Source organism: Lepus europaeus, chromosome 11 (genome assembly GCF_033115175.1).
Source record: "Lepus europaeus isolate LE1 chromosome 11, mLepTim1.pri, whole genome shotgun sequence".
NCBI lineage: Eukaryota > Metazoa > Chordata > Mammalia > Lagomorpha > Leporidae > Lepus > Lepus europaeus.
The window spans coordinates 28,456,720-28,473,223 of NC_084837.1; the positions used below are offsets into that span (position 1 = coordinate 28,456,720).

A 16,504-nucleotide genomic window follows, 5' to 3' on the forward strand; every position below is an offset into this window, starting at 1 on the left:
ATGTAACTTGAATCTTGTCTCTTACTGTTTTGGGATTCTTTAATTTTCTTCTCTTACAGGAATATCTGTAATACTAGTATTTGGTCGTTTAATGGTATCCCATATTGTGCAAAGACTTTCTTCATTCTTTTTAATTCTTTTCTCTCTCTCTTTTTTTTGTACGATTGAGTTATTTGAAAATTCTTGTCCTCAAAGTCAGAAATCCTTTCTTCCACTTGGTCTGTTCTGCCATTAAGGCTCTCAATAGTATTTCTTATTTCACTGACTGAATATTTCATCTCCATAATTTCTATTTGGTTCTTAAATTCTGTCTCCTTAGTCATCTTTTCATTCATGTCACTCATTGATTTTCTCATTTCTTTAACCTGTCTGTATTCTCTTGCATTTCACTGGGTTTCCTTACAATCATTATTTTGAATTCTGTATCTATCATTTCATAGTTTTCCTTCAGGTTAGGATCTAATTCTGGAAGATTGTTGTGTTCTTCTGGAGTTGTCATGCTACCTTGCTTCATGTCTCCATGTTGACTTCTGTGCATCTGGTGTAACCGTCCCTTCTTCTTTATGGGTTAGGTTTTATTGTAAAAAGAGTTTATGGTTTAGTTGGAATGCCAGGTATCACTTGGGTTGTTGCTTTGGCTTTGGTTCTAAGTAAGCCCAGGAGTGTAGTCTTTGGGTGATTTCTTTTGTCTTAATCAATATCATCTGTGTCTATAAGCGACATTGTAGTCTAGTTTGCTGCAGTTTGTAGGGATAGAAAGTGTGGCTTTGAGATGAATAAAGGTTTGTGTTTTTTTGTTTGTTTGGTTTTTTTTGGTGTGTCTTTGGTCCACAGCAGGTTTGGTGTCAGTCTCTTGGTGAATGTGATACTGGCAAGCCTGAGTGATGTTGGGGCTTATGGCACCAATTGCTGTGGCTTTAGGATTGTGTGATACAGATGGGCCCTTCCTCAGGTCCTGCTAGGAGAGTCCAGCTGGTGCTGTGGCATATAACACCAATAGTCCTAGTCATAGGGCTAGAGGATGTTAAGTGAGCCCTGTTCTGATCCTACAGGGTGACCACAGGCATGCAAGAGATTTTATGAATCTAGAGATGTGGAATGCAGGTGGTTCTTCCTTATGTCCACCAGGTAGATTCCAGTGACACCAAGAAATCTAGAATGAATTGTTACAGTCCTGGTGTTGGAGGATATAGTGGGTTATTGCTCAGATCTCCCAAGGTGGAAACTTGTTTTTATTGGCTTCTTCTCGTGTTAGCCCTCAGAAGAGTAGGTGAATCCCCCTGGTTCACGTAGAGTTTGTGAGCATAGCTCTGAAGCTAATGCCCCAAAACTCCTACAGTTCTAGAATGCAAGGGATCTGTCCTTTACCCTACACGTTGCCCTGACCCTGACTGTGATGCTGGTAGGAGCAGAAGAGAGGTGTTCCTTGTGGCTTTTCGCTGCTGAGGATGGTGCTCTGTGCTGGCGGTGGAGGGGAGGAAAGGATAACAGGGTGGCTTCCCTGCTCTAAGCCCAGCATTGCTCAGGCCCCAGTCAGCTCTCCAGGCTGAAGTAAAAGTCAGTGGGTGACTGTGGTATTCCCTCTCAGATAAAACTGCGAGTGGCCGGGCAGGTGGCAGTTTTTTCCTACCTTGACTTGTTAATATGTTAGGATGGCTGTTCACAGCTAGGGAGGCCTGCTGCAACAGTTTCTGTTTTCTCTCCTCTGTCACAAAGTCTTCCTTGTTTTTTTTTTTTGTTGTTGTTGTTTTGTTTTGTTTTTCACTTATCTGATTTTCTTTCAGTTGGACCCATGGAAACTTAGATCCTTCCTTTGTCCTTTTCAGATTTCAGAGCAACTTGAGTTAGTATGGCTATATCCTGTTTAGCTGTCTTGGATTCCCAAATCTACTTATTTAAAAAGGCCCCCCAAAATTAATGAACTTCTTGTAATTCCAGTTTAAAAGAAAATAAAGGAAGCAGAAATAGGGCTTTATTCAGAAGCATGAAGAGACACAATGAGAGTAGTAGCCAGTTAGTGCAGTGCGTTAAGACATCGCTTGAGTTGCCTGCATCCCATAATCAGGTGCCTGGGTTTGAGTCCTGGTTCTGCTTCTGCTTCTGGCTTCGTTGTAACACACACCCTGGAAGGCAGCCAGTGATAGCTCAAAGGTTGTGGTCCCTACCATTCATTTGAGAGACTTGGATTGAGTTCTGGGTTTGTAGCTTTGGTCTTGCCCTAACTCCAGCTGATGGGGGCACTTGGGGAGTAAACAAGCAGAAGGAAAATCTGTATCTCTGCCTATGAAATACAATGAAAATAAATTTTTAAAAATTAAAAATGAAACATCATAAGTAAGATCACAAATTGAGGTACTTCATATGTCTCATGGAAATGTGTGATGTCTAATGAAGAATACTAAATACTGCACAATGAGCAGTATCAAGTAGAAAATACACTGCTTTGGATAAAATTAGAAATATGATCAGATATCTGTCTTTGTTGATGGCATCAGGCCAGATGAGTTTTTGTATTTTATCTTAGCTAAAATTAAAAATACTATACAAGTTTGATCTCAATGAATAATTCAAAGAGGCTTAGGTTTGTGTATAACTCTTTCAAAATCTGAATAAAAATAAACTAATCTGGATATTTATCTCAAGACCAAAGCACAGTATTAACCCAAATGGTATAAACTTGAACAAAGCATGAGACTAGAATAGGGATAAGCTGTCCCAATAGAATTAAGAGGATAAAATTTTTACATATCACAGTAATGTGATTTTGCAGAGGGATAGACAAATAACATAGAAAATAAACCAGGAAATAGCTCCTAATTTCTATGAGATATGATAAAGTTAGAATATAAATCATTGTGGCAGAGAACTTGGGAGTCAGTTCACTGTAAAAACTACTGCTACTGCATAGTAATCAGAAAAAAAAATATGGTAGACCTCTAAGTAACAGGACATTGAAAATTCAGTTCTAGATAGAGCGAAAAATTCATGTACAACCTGAGGGGAAACTTCCCAAACTTTATTTCCATATCAACCAAAGCCATCCAAAAAAGAGACAGTCATATTTCATTCTATAAAATTTAAGTTATTTTGATTGTGCAAAAGATGAATACAATTAATAAACAATAATGAAAAGAATATAGTGCACAAAGATTTTTTTTAAGGATCTGTTAAAGAAAAATGCACCTAATCCAAGTGAAAAATAGCTAAAGATACAATGCAGCAGCTAGGAAACAAAAGCCTGGAAGATCCCAGTGAAGAGGACACTCGAGTTCACTAGTATCAGGGAAGTGCAATCTGAGGTAGCGAGGAGCTGACACTTCATACACTCAGATGGCACAGAATGTGGAAGGGCAGTAAAACCTATCATGACTGAGATGCCAGAAGGGTAGTAATCACATGCTTGTAGTGAAAGGGACATTCCCCCTGGAGAGCAACCAGAGCCAGCTTTCTATTTAAAAAAATTTCTCCCATCTCAATAAAGTCATCAGTTTGAAGTCCTATGCTTTGAAACAATTCCTGATCAATATATGTAGAGGAGAATCGTAGAAATAAAGTCAGTGACCATAATATGAAAATGCACAAATTTCAATCCATTCACTTAAGGGATATTGTACAGCTGCTTAAAGTTAAAAAGGGTTGGGGGGCAGCATTGTGGCATAGCGGGTAAAGCCACTGCCTGTAGAGCCAGCATCCCATATGGGTCTGGTTTGTTTCCTGGCTGCTCCACTTTTGATCCAGCTCCCTGCTAATGTGTCTGGAAAAACAGTGGAAGTTGGCCCAAGTGCTTGGACCCCTGCACCCACATGAAAGATCTGGAAGAAGCTCCTGGCTCCTGACTTTGGACTGGTCCAACCCAAGCTGTTGTGGCCACTTGGGGATTGAACTAGATGATGGAAGATATTCTCTCCCCCCCCACCCCCCACCCCACCTATCTGTAACTCTGCCTTTTAAATAAATAAAATGAATCTTTTTAAAAAATAAAGCAAAAGGAGGGGCTTAGATTTCTATCTTGGAGGGATTTCCATGAGGTATTTTATGTGAGAAGATAAATAAGACAAAAAGTAGTGTCTGCCCTCTTTCTCCCTCTCTATCACCCTGCCCTTCAAATAAATAATTATATATATCATGTATGCATAAATTATAATTATGTGTTTGTCATACCATTGTCCTATCTCTGTATACATATAAATATCTCAAATATCCGTGTCTCTTATCCTCATTTTTTTAGGAAATTGATAGAAAATGAGTGAGAAGAGGAGATAAAGTGAAAATCCTAGGGAAGTTTATCTAGGCCATCTTCAAATTTAAATACACTTTCCCCAGAAAGAATCATCTGCATAGTATTGACTAAGAGAAAACGTACTTATGTGTTGTTTTAAAAACCCTAGTTTTTAAAAGTAGAATACAGAAGTCAACAAACAATAAATTGGCAAGGTTGTAGGGAAAAAGGCATCCTAATCTACCCTTGGTGGGAATGTAAACTGGTACAGCCATTGTGGAAGACAGTATGGAGAGACCTCAGAAAGCTGAAAATAGAGCTACCATATGAGCCAGCAATCCCACTCCTGGGAATACTCTCAAGGGAAATAAAATCAGCATATGAAAGAGTAATCTGTATCCCCATATTCATTGCAGCTCAATTCACAATAGCTAAGATATGGAACCAACCCAGATGTCCATCCACTGATTAATGGGTAAAAAATTATGGTACATATACACAGTGGAACACTATTCAGTGCTTATATAAAAAAATGAGGTCGTTTCTTGCAATAAAATGGATACAACTGGAAACCATTATACTTAGTGAAATTAGCCAGTCCCCAAAGGACAAATAGCATATGTTTCCCCTGTTCTACGGTAGCAAATAAAGTATGTAAAATGTAATCTATAGGAGTGAAATTGACATTTTGAGATTCAGTGATTGGTTACAGCCCTTGTCTCTACTGTTGAGAAACAGTGGTTTGTTTTTTTCTCATACAATTTGTTGAACTCTTTACTTTTGTGTTAATCTTATGAGTCATAAAGGAAACTGAAAATGCATCTTTATAAGAATGAAGAGTGGGAATAGGAGAGAGAGAAGGAAGAAGGGTGGAGGTGCAGATGAGGGGGGGTAAGATGGGAAGAGTCACTATGTTCCTAAGTTTGTATATATTAAATGCATGAAGTTTGTATGCCTTAAATAAAATTTTTTTTAAAATTCATATGGAAATGTAATTTACAAAAAAAAAAAAAGAGTAGAAGAGTAAGAGCAAAATTCCCAGAAGAATGAATCTATATTTTAAAAATAGCCTCAGTCATCTACATGTCACATTTTGAGAAGTTGGCTATAAGAATTCATTTTTTTAGTTTTCTTTCATGGGTTATCAGATAAAATTAGTCATAGTTGAAGAACCAGGAGACTATATGAAAAATTTCTTGTCATTGATATTTGCACAAAATTTCTCATTGATTTATCAAAGAAAGCCATACTTTTGAAATGGTATCTACAGAAAATGCTATAGATCACTTTCAAAAATCCTTTTTTTATAATACAGTGCTTTGTTCTTCATTACTGATTGGTCTAACAATGATTTAATTGGTTTCCTTATATGACTTAGAGGTAATTTAATTTTATTCCCATTGTGACAGTCGATACATGCATATAGTTAGCATGGTCTTTTGTTATGTGTGCTCATCCTTTGATAGCAGTGATATAAACTTTCCCATAAAATGGAAAATAATAACTTTTAGTACCCCCATGTGCATTGAGTAGCTATTTTTCTTAAGAAAATATATTTGCATGTTTTCTCTTAAGGATCTTTTGAGTTCTGGGACTTCCAGAGGGAAAGATGACAGTCCAATACAGTATTTAGTGTCTCTTTGTCATCTGGATTTTCAGATTCATTTGGTTTAATTCAGAGATTAAAGACAGAAAAAAAGAAAAAGAAAAATTGGACAAAAGGGTGGGAATAAATCCTTGTGGAAAACGTTTTTCTGCTGTGATTATTTTTGAGATTAATTGATTATTTATTTTATAACTATACCTGTGCAGTTAATAACTGGTTAATCATAAGCATATAGATTAGGCCGGCGCCGCGGCTCAATAGGCTAATCCTCCGCCTTGCGGCGCCGGCACACCGGGTTCTAGTCCCGGTCGGGGCACCGGCCCTGTCCTGGTTGCCCCTCTTCCAGGCCAGCTCTCTGCTGTGGCCAGGGAGTGCAGTGGAGGATGGTCCAAGTGCTTGGGCCCTGCACCCCATGGGAGACCAGGAGAAGCACCTGGCTCCTGCCATCGGATCAGCATGGTGCACCGGCAGCAGCGCACCTAGTGTACTCCTGATTGATGTACACAGTAGATTAAGTAAATTCTCCATAAGTTAGTGAACTAGATTCACGTAAAGGTAGAAAATATCACTATATTCCTAAATATGTATAAATGAAATACATTAAATTTGCATACCTTAAATAACATTAAAAAGGATACTTAATATGGAACAAATAATTTTTTACTTTTTTAAGGATAAAAGAGATCTGTGCTTTGATATAAATATAGGGAGGAGTAAAAAATAATTCCAACTCATTCACCATAGAAGACTAGGAGCTTGAATGGAAACCTCTTGATAAATAATACACTACAAATAAAAGAAATGTTAAATAATATTGATTGTAAGAACCCATGTAAAAAAATCACACCACTGAAATAGCAATTTATTATCATACTTATTTCAAAGAGTGATTTTTTTCCTTATGTTTTTTCATTAACCTGGTTCTTCTCTGTTAGGAGCTATAAAGTACACCTCTCAACTTAGGGTAAAACAAAACAAACCAAGACTCCTTTAATCTGATGTTGTCTTCTTGCTGCTCCTCAACTTTTTATGTACAGAGCCATTTCTTGAATGGAGTATACACGTTAATAATGCCATGTTTTTACCTGCTTTTCCCTCCTTAAAATACAGAAAATTGTTAGTTCCAGAGCTCTGCTACATAACCCTGGCAAAGGTTGCGAATGACGTGAATGTTGCCAAAGTTAAAATTACTTTCCAAATCCTTTTTTTAAAAAAAAAAAATTATTGTCCTTTCCCTCCATTTATTCTGCTTTCCAACTGCTTGGTGTCATGAAAGTACTTTTAAACATGTATTTCATTGAATATTGATATTCTTTGACTCTATCTCTCCTATTGCTTTTTCCTCCATCTTTTGGAAAGAATTCCTTCTTTTATATCTGCTTTTGATGCTGCCTAGGGGTTCTGGGTCCTTTGCTTTTTTCAGTCTGCACACTCCTTGAATGAATTCTTTTCCCCTACTGCATGCTGATGACTCCTAAATCTATATTTGCAGATCATGCTTTGCATTCTGGCTCCATCTCACATACATTGGGACTGGAGCAGCTATAGCTGCTTGGTGTTCATCATGATCTAAACAAGGTTCATCAGCTTCCCTCCCTTTCACACCCACACTGTACAATTCATGTTTCAGTCTGCCCAGCTGCCAAAATTCATGCATTTAAAGGAAAAATGACCCCCTATATTATTACTATGATATGCATGGCTATCCTTGATGAATATTGACATTGACTATATTAATAACATCTCTATTAATTAGATTATTATTGACTTCTTAGACTTTATGTTGGTTTTTGGTAATAGAAACATGACTAAGCTATAGATCCTTTGCACTACAAATGTATTTTAGCATAAAACATATTAGTCATATAATTAAAATATCTTTAAGGATATATTTAAATTAAATTTAAATATAAAAATATATTTAGGAAATATTTAAATATTTAAATAAAATAATCAGATTTAATTGCATCATAAATATTTTGGCTACATTTAAGTAATAAAAATCATATGATCTTTAAAGAACATTTTGTATTCTCAGTGAGTATAATTTCAAAAATGTTTGAATTTCACACATTTAACCTATGAAATTAAAATTTATTTTAAAGAGATGCAATAAACATGAAAATTATCACCAATAACAGAAAATAGTCCAGTGTGAATTTATGGTATCACTGGGCCATATGGCATGATACAGATTTTACCTGCTATAAACTACATGTAAAGGCTGAGGAGAATAGTAGAAGGTGACCACAGAGTCCTTGGGTAATGATGTGAAGCAGATGCTCTGTCTAAATCTTACCAAGAATGTTGGAAAATGTTCACTCTCAAGTGAGTCAGTCTCATGGATTCGTTTTCTGTCGAGAAGAGCTACCTAATGCAAGGTCAAGACTTCACAGTAGGAGAAATCCTAATGTAGTGACTGATCATTGTCCTTTTCAGGAAAGCCCTGCAGAACAGTCACGAATGGCCTTCTCGGCTGGAGCTCTGCCTGGATCAGCTGGAGGCTTTGTAGGGATGCATCATAGTTTAACTTCTGCTGCCTAGTCTTCTTAAATGTATGTCTTTACCCAAGAATAATGTTTCCAAAGAGCCTATTCTGAGGAAGTTGACTCTCAAAATTCTAGGAGTGGATCACCCATCACCCAGCTAGTTGAATGGGAGTAAGGGCTTGATTACTCATGGAAGAATGGACCACAGGCAACCCTTGAATTCTAGAGTGGTGCAGTTGTTAAAACTTTCACTCATGGTGAATGAAGAAAGGTACTGGTGGAAGGTAATGCACTGAGTTCAATATTTCAGACCTTTGGAGAATTCAAGGGAAAGTAATAATTATGTGACAACTGGATCATTTAGCTTCTGCTAGGTTCCATTCAGGCTGTGGAAAAATATAATGAAAGGCTGAACATAACTAATCATTACTTGAGGGTGATGTGTGACAATAAGAAGACCTCTTTAGTAAAGTATAAAGAGACTCTGTTCTTAATCAGAGGTCATAAAAGCTGAGAATAAGGCTCAATGCTTATGTAAAATTGTAACAGATCTTGTATCCTTAGCTAAACCAGGGTCTGAGTCCTAGTTTGGAACAAATGGAACTCTGACTTGGGGATTGGGCTTCATCTGTGTTTATGAACTTAAAAACCTTGAACCCTTTCTTCTTCTAAACCTTTAGGAGTTTCAAAAGTGGCCTATTTGTCTCCTTTGGAAGCTAGCACTTCTGTCTTGTTTGAAGATGATTCAGAAACTTCTTTTATTTGGGGGCAATGCAAACTTCTTAGAATATAGCTCCACTTTTGTTCCTGGTCATGAAATCAACATATAAGACTAATAGGCAACATTAATATATGCTTAGGGAAGTGTTGATTCTCAAAGCAAAGAAAAAGATCATGCCTCAGGTGACCTATAGACCTTAGTCAATATTTATTAGGAGTTACGAGATACATATGGAGCTAGATACTGAGGCTTCTGAATTAAGTGGTGTAGAAAATAAGATTAAGTTTGAAGAATAAGAGTTGATGAATGTAATAATATTTTTCTGTGATAAAAGGATGAAACAGTGCTAAATGCAGCTAGGATTAGTTTAGAGATCCCCACTAAATGAGTAAGTGCTAGAATTACTACAAAAGAAAAGATCAAAAGACTCAGAGAAGTAGGCATGCTAATATAAGTTAATCAGGTGTTGTCCATCAGATCAGTCTATTCTTTCTAAAGGCTTGAAGGACAGCTACTGACTGCAGTAGTTCGGAAGTGAGACACGGGCATCATTGAATAGTTTGGGAGTGACTGTCCTCCACAGGCAAACTTGCATGGCAGGAGATGCTATTGGGCTGTCTGCTCGGAATCAGAATGGGAGGTGGTCAAAATAATTGAGGCTAGATGGTGGTGCTTAGTTGTGAAAAGTAAGGTGGGCACAGTTATCGTATTTATTTTAAATATGTATTTATTTGAAATAGTGACAGAGAGGCAGGGAGAAGAGAAAGAGGAGAGCAAGAGGGAAATGGAGAGTGAGATGGAGGAATTCAGTTGTATATGCTGAGTCACTTCCCAAATGCTTGCACCAACCAGGGCTAGGTCATCCAGGAGCTTGGAACTCCCTATGGGTCTCCCACATGGGTAACAGGGGCCCAAGAACTTGAACCATCAGCCACTGCTTCCATAATAGCATAGTCATGAAGCTGGATAGAAAATGTAGCAGCTGGGACTCAAACTAGCACTCTTATTTGGGACATGGGCTAGATAGGCAGTGGCTTAACCTGCTGTGTTGTAGCCGCAGTCCTGGCACAATTATCTTAATGACCAACTAGTTCAGTTGTATCCAGGACTCACAGAAAGCCATCAAGATGGTTAACAGAACACAGCATGCCTAGGGAAAAAAGATTGAATAGACAATACAGTCTACTCAACTAAAATTAATCAAAGATGAATTATCAAGATGATAAATATTGCCATTTTATAACATGTCATGACTGTGTGCCCAATATATGATCCTGAGATGGTTCATAGTCTTTGAACTCATTGATTGAATGGGTGATTGAATCACCAACCAAGCAACAAACAAAACAAACTATAATACCACTGCAATATATATGGTAGTGATTCACTTCTTTCTGTGTATTATTTACTTATATAACTCTACACTATGGAAAGAGGACCTTTGGAACATTTGAGAAACATCACAAATAGGATGCAGTTCCACATGAATATCTCAGATTATGAAATGGGCATATTACTATGGGATTATCTACTCAAACCTAGACAGTGTCGCCTAAAAATGCCAGCTTACTAGAGATAAAATGGCATTTTCGAAAGGGCAGCTGGGTCTTATGGAGATAATATCTTGGAAGGAAGGGGTACTGTCCTGTAGGATGCTGCTGAATCTTAGATAAATGACCATTATTATATCATTTTTTTCTTGTAGAATATGCAGGTCCAAGTACCATGGGATGACCTCACTTATTACTATCACATCCAATGACTCAACTTGGGGAAATCTGTATCCTTTCCCGCAACTCTGTACTCTGCCAGTTCAGATGTTCAAGTTCCGAGAAAAGGAAAACACGTCTATTAAGTGATACAGAAAGAACCCCATTAATCTTTAAGCCATTTCTGCTTCTCAGTTAATTTAAGGTCCTTGTGTCTGGAAGGGCAGATAAGAAGAGTTGCCATCCTAGCAGGAGCAATTAGTTTGTATGATCTGCTGAATGTAAGCTGTTACTACCTCACAAGTTAGTAAAGAATATGTTTGATATACATATTTGTATCCTCTGAGTCCCTTTTTGGATTCCCTGCTCAATTTTGGTGTTAACCAAGTAAGGGCATCAGTCTTGGTCTGAGAAGGGTGTGGTGACCAAGAGCGCTCAGTGACAAAACGCTGGTAACCCTACTAGATAAACTATCTACACCAAAAAAGGAACTGACCATTGGTGAGAGGAATCTAGAGTGGTAATAATAGATTATGAATATTATTTCACCATAGTTCATTTTAAAATTTTACTCCAAGAAAGCAGACTAACCGGAATCCCAAAGTAGATTTTCCCAGATAGAATTATCACATGTAGAAGTTTATCTGAGTGGATGTTCCAGCTAGATCCTTCTCAGGACTGGCCTATCACTTCTGCAGCTCCTGAGAGTAGCAGCCGTTGGCTATCCACTGAGCCCCTCTGTAGAAAATTTCCCAAGCCAAACACAATGGACCTTCCCACTCATTTGACCTGTGAAGAGCAGTACAACTGAATGACTGGTTAATGGGGAGGGCCATAGGTGTATAAAGGCTTAGGGCAGTGCAGCTCTGAGTGACATGTCAATTTCAGAACTTCTCCAGAGCTTGAAAAACCTTTGTTGCTACTGTCCTATGATTCATGTCCAACCCATGTCCAACCCCACATCTTCCGCCTTCCATACATGTTATTCTGGAAGGTAAATCGCAACACTGTTGCTGCACACACATTTCTGTCTTCAGAGTTTGTTTTCTCTGAAGACTGACCTAAGACAAATGTACGTGCCCAGCATAGATTTAGTAATACATAGCACATATGTATTTAAATATCAGAACATCTTTAAATGTTACAATGTATGGTTTACTTAAACTGTATATTATATATATAATTAATGTGTACATATAGTTACACAAATAATATCCTGTAACATATATTTGTAGGCATTCCTGTATTTGAGTTGTCTAAAACAATGTTTGTTTTGTCATGTTTTAAAATAAAGAAGTCATCAGCAATTTTGGGAAGCAGAAATTCCTACACATGAGTGAATCCAACATATAATTCAGTCAAGAGAATGTTCAGCCAGCCGGGGTCGTGGGGTTAGATTCTGAGACCAATGCCTTGGAATGCATCCAAATCAGGGAAGAGCATATTTAAATGATGGTTCAGGTTGTTCTATTCTTGCTTGAGCCTGTTGACATGGCCAACAATAACAGGAGAGCTGAGGATACATCAGTAAGTGGAAGTTGGAAAGACCAAGCTATTAACTATTTGAAACTCAAGGAGAATCCAATTATTTTCTGTTCTTAGGTTTTCTAGCTTCACAGTTTTTTGTTCTTTGTTTTTTTTTTTGTTTTTTTTTTTAATAACATAATACGGGTCCCGCCTTCTAAAAATGAGCCTATGGCCTAAAGGAAATACAATTTTAATAAGAAAGGAAATAGTTGGGCCAGAATTATGGCCTAGTTGGTAAAGCTATTGCCTGCGATTCTGGCATCCCATATAGACACCAGTGCATGTCCTGGATGCTTCCCTTCAGATCTAGTTCCTTACCAATGGCCTGGGAAAAGCAGCAGAGGGTGACCTAAATGCTTGGGCCCCTGCCACCCAGATGTGAGACCCAGATGTGAGACCCAGATGAAGCAGCTGGCTCCTGGCTTCGGACTGACCCACCCCTGACCATAGCAGCCATCTTGGGGGTGATCAGCAGATAGAAGATCTCTCTCATCTCTCCTCTGTAACTTGGACTTTGAAAGAAAGAAAAAGAAAGAAAGTAGTTTATTATTGATTCACAGTCCATTTTTAAAAGTTACTAAGGCAGGGGGGCCGGCGCTGTGGCGCAGTGAGTTAATGCCCTGGCCTGAAGCACTGGCATCCCATATGGTAGCCGGTTAAAGACTCGGCTGTTCCATTTCCAATCCAGCACTCTGCTATGGCCTGGGAAAGCAGTAGAAGATGGCCCAAGTCCTTGGGATTCGGCACCCATGTGGGAGACTGGGAAGAAGCTCTTGGCTCCTGGCTACGGATCAGCACAGCTCCAGCCTTTGCGGCCAACTGGGGAGTGAACCATCAAATGGACGACCTCTCTCTCTCTGCGTCTCCTCTCTCTATGTAACTCTGTCTTTCAAATAAATAAGTAAATCTTAAAAATTATAAAAAAAAGTTATAAGGCTGAATTCAGTCAACATTCTGTATGATTTGATTTATATAAAGAGTAATCACCAAATACATGAATATCTTATAGATTTTTTTAAAACTATTGATTCTTTAATGATAATGAAGCCAGCCACTCTAAATATTGCAGCTTATTAAAACCAGACAGCATATACCCCTGAGCAAATAATAGAGTGAATTTAAACTGCAAGTTCCTTAAACTTTACCAAAAGCAGCATTTGTTCTGTGAATTTACACTGCTAAAATTATACTTTTGAGGTAGCTGTGAAAAGATTCTAATGTTGGAAAAGAGAAAGAAACCTCAGAGAATTGCAAAACTAGAAATCAAAGTAGGGCTGTCAAACAATTCACATTGAAAAAAACTTTTTTAAAAATGGAGAAATTTTAGATTATGTTCTTGGATATCATAGGGCAACTCTTCACTACTTTTGTTGGCTTTTTATTATTTTAATACATCAGAAAGAATCTTTTCTGAAGAAGAACACCTTTTAAATATTCAGGGCAGAATGTGCCCATAAACTTTAACATTCTTATGTCCATATAAATATTGTAGTTTCTTTACAGGCTTTCCCATAAAAGTGCTTGTCATGTAGAAGCCTTTGATGGCTTAGACAATAGACAAAGATATTTTCTACCTATTTAAAACAAGAGATAGTGCATTATGAAATGGTAAAATAAAGATACGGAAATAACATGGAATCCGTGGGAGTTTCAGTGAGACTTTAAAAATAATAATATTTATAGCTAACTTACTGAGCATTTTTTATATGGCCAGGATCTTATGAACTGTTCATGTAATCCTCTAATAGCCTGATTATTATGGTACTATTATTATTACTATTTTACTGATAAAGAAATATTAATGATAACAAAGGTTAAGTAAGCTTTACCTCTTATAAAATTAACATGGGTGGAACTATGGCAATGCAGCAGATGTTTGCATCACATTCCATAGGGATCTATGGTACTAAATTGATATGAGCACATGGAACTGAGAGCTCATTGTTACACTCAGGTAAATATACTTCTTAATTTCTTTTTGCCTTCATGTAAGACCCTTGGGTATGCTCCATAGGGGTGATCAACTATGGCCCCTCAGCCTGTATTTATAAATAAACTTTTACTGAAACTCAGAAGCACTTGTCATTCACTCATTTATCCATTGTGTTTGGCTGCTTTCACTTTATACTGGTAGAGATGAGTAGTGAAGACGATGACTGTAGGACCCACACACCCCAAGATTTAATGGATTAGTATTTTTCCAGGAGATGCTACACCTGTGATCTCTCTTTAGAATTTGTGTAAAATGGCACACATTTAATTATAGTATTCAATATTAGAAATATTAATGCCTTTTAATATTGTCTTCTGTCTGCACATTTCATATCAACAAATATAATTGGGGTTATATTTGGTTACAGAGAATAAGATAAAATTCAGTTCACTGTATAGGCACATTTTGTTTCTGTAAAAATTGAAATAATTTATAAATATTCTTTAATCTTTCAAGATTTCATTTATAAATTATTGGTAGGAGCCATACATTATGGAACTGAGCCAGTCATGCTGCATGGTAAAGACAATAATTTCTCTGTTGTATTCTTTTTATTAAACCCTTAAATTTAAGAGTTTTGAATTTTGATTTCTCGGAGTTCTACTTTTTTGTGATTAGAAGTTGGAAATACACAGTCATTTTTACCATCTCAACAAAAATATCTTAGGAAATAACATTTATTTCTTACCTCTTGAAATTTCTTGCAGATAAGCTGAATAAACAGTGAGGGAACAAAAAAGCCTAGCTATGAGTAGTAGAATCAGCAGTGTTCACCTTTGTTATTTGTATTTGTATAATATTTGAAAGTAAGTATGTAACTCTTAATGTTGCCTGTTGCCTGTTTTATTTCTTTTAGATTTGGATGACCCAGTAGTAACTGTTCATCAAAGTATAGGTGAAGCTAAAGAACAATTTTACTATGAGAGAACAGTGTTCCTCCGGTGTGTTGCCAATTCCAATCCACCTGTTCGGTACAGCTGGAGACGTGGCCAGGAGGTGTTACTGCAAGGGTCTGATAAAGGAGTTGAGATTTATGAACCCTTCTTTACCCAGGTAGGAACTAAGCTATAATATTTCTGTCATACTTTGCTAAAATACTTTCCTAACTCAGCAACATGTAATATTATGGCTGCTAGGAAAGATAACTTCCCCTAATTTGGCCTTTTAAGAACAGTAGGTCCTTGACTGAAAGATTTAGAGGACTCAAATATGAATGTGAAGGGTAATTTTTTTATGTAAAAAAATGAATTTCCAACATTTTGTTTGAAATGTTAACTCTTTAATATGTTTTTATCTGTATGCATCCTAACATTTCTTTGTCCAAGCATTTATTCGTGTTTCACTGTAGAGTACATAATGATACATTTTGCTGGCTGGTTTGTTTTTGTGGAAAATATGTCTTACATGGAGAGATTTTGATATCCCTATTTGCAATGGTAAGTAAGGTGTAGAGCAGTTGTGCCTTGCCACATTGTATACCTCTGAAAATCATCATTGCACATGAGTTGCTAGTAGTCTTCCATGGCAGAGTATTGAAGCCTATTCTGATCTGACTCCTCTTGACTGAGGCCCCTAAGGTATCAACTGTGTTCAGCCTGCAAGGTAGGATTTAATTTCCCCTAAATATTCTGTACTACTGCAACTCATTCTTCTCTTTTTACTAAAATTGTTTGCATTGGCTAAAAAAATGAGAAATAAAATCATTCTCATCCAGATAAAAGTTCACCAGTTTGATTCATCTTTTTTCATTATTTTTTTAAAATTGACCATTGTAACAATTTAGGACACAAATTTTCATCTGGAATTTTGTGAAACGTAATTTTTATGGATTGAGATAATTCTAAACACCTGTTCACTGTTGTCTCATCTGCAGATAGTCTGAGCACTTGGGAATGGACATATGGACCTTGTCCAAATTTTGGGAAATCTTTTAAACTATCAGAATAACTAAGAATTTGGTTTAAAGCTATTAAACAAGGTTATCACTCATTCTTTGAACCTGTCTCTATTCTACGGAAACAGTTCTGGGAGGCCATCTTGGAAGAGCTCTGAAACTTGTAGCTATTGATTCTGCCCTCTTAAAAAATCACTTTCGCTTTCTCTTTCTGTTTTATCCAGCTACCCCCTTGTGAGAAAACAACTCCTTTATTCAAACATGCTATTATGAATACTTCCTTCTATCTGAATATTAGTGTTTACTAACTGGCACCACATCCCACCTTTGCTTTGCTCATAAATCT

General features: G+C 37.1%; 1 protein-coding gene across 1 annotated transcript in view; it reads left to right on the forward strand.

Annotated features, from left to right (window-relative positions):
- MDGA2 (MAM domain containing glycosylphosphatidylinositol anchor 2) overlaps nucleotides 1–16,504 on the forward strand; it is a 916,038-nt gene that overhangs the window by 580,353 nt on the left and 319,181 nt on the right. Inside the window, 1 exon segment of the mRNA XM_062206573.1 lies at nucleotides 15,121–15,317. Within this exon segment, the coding sequence (XP_062062557.1) occupies nucleotides 15,121–15,317 (197 nt within the window).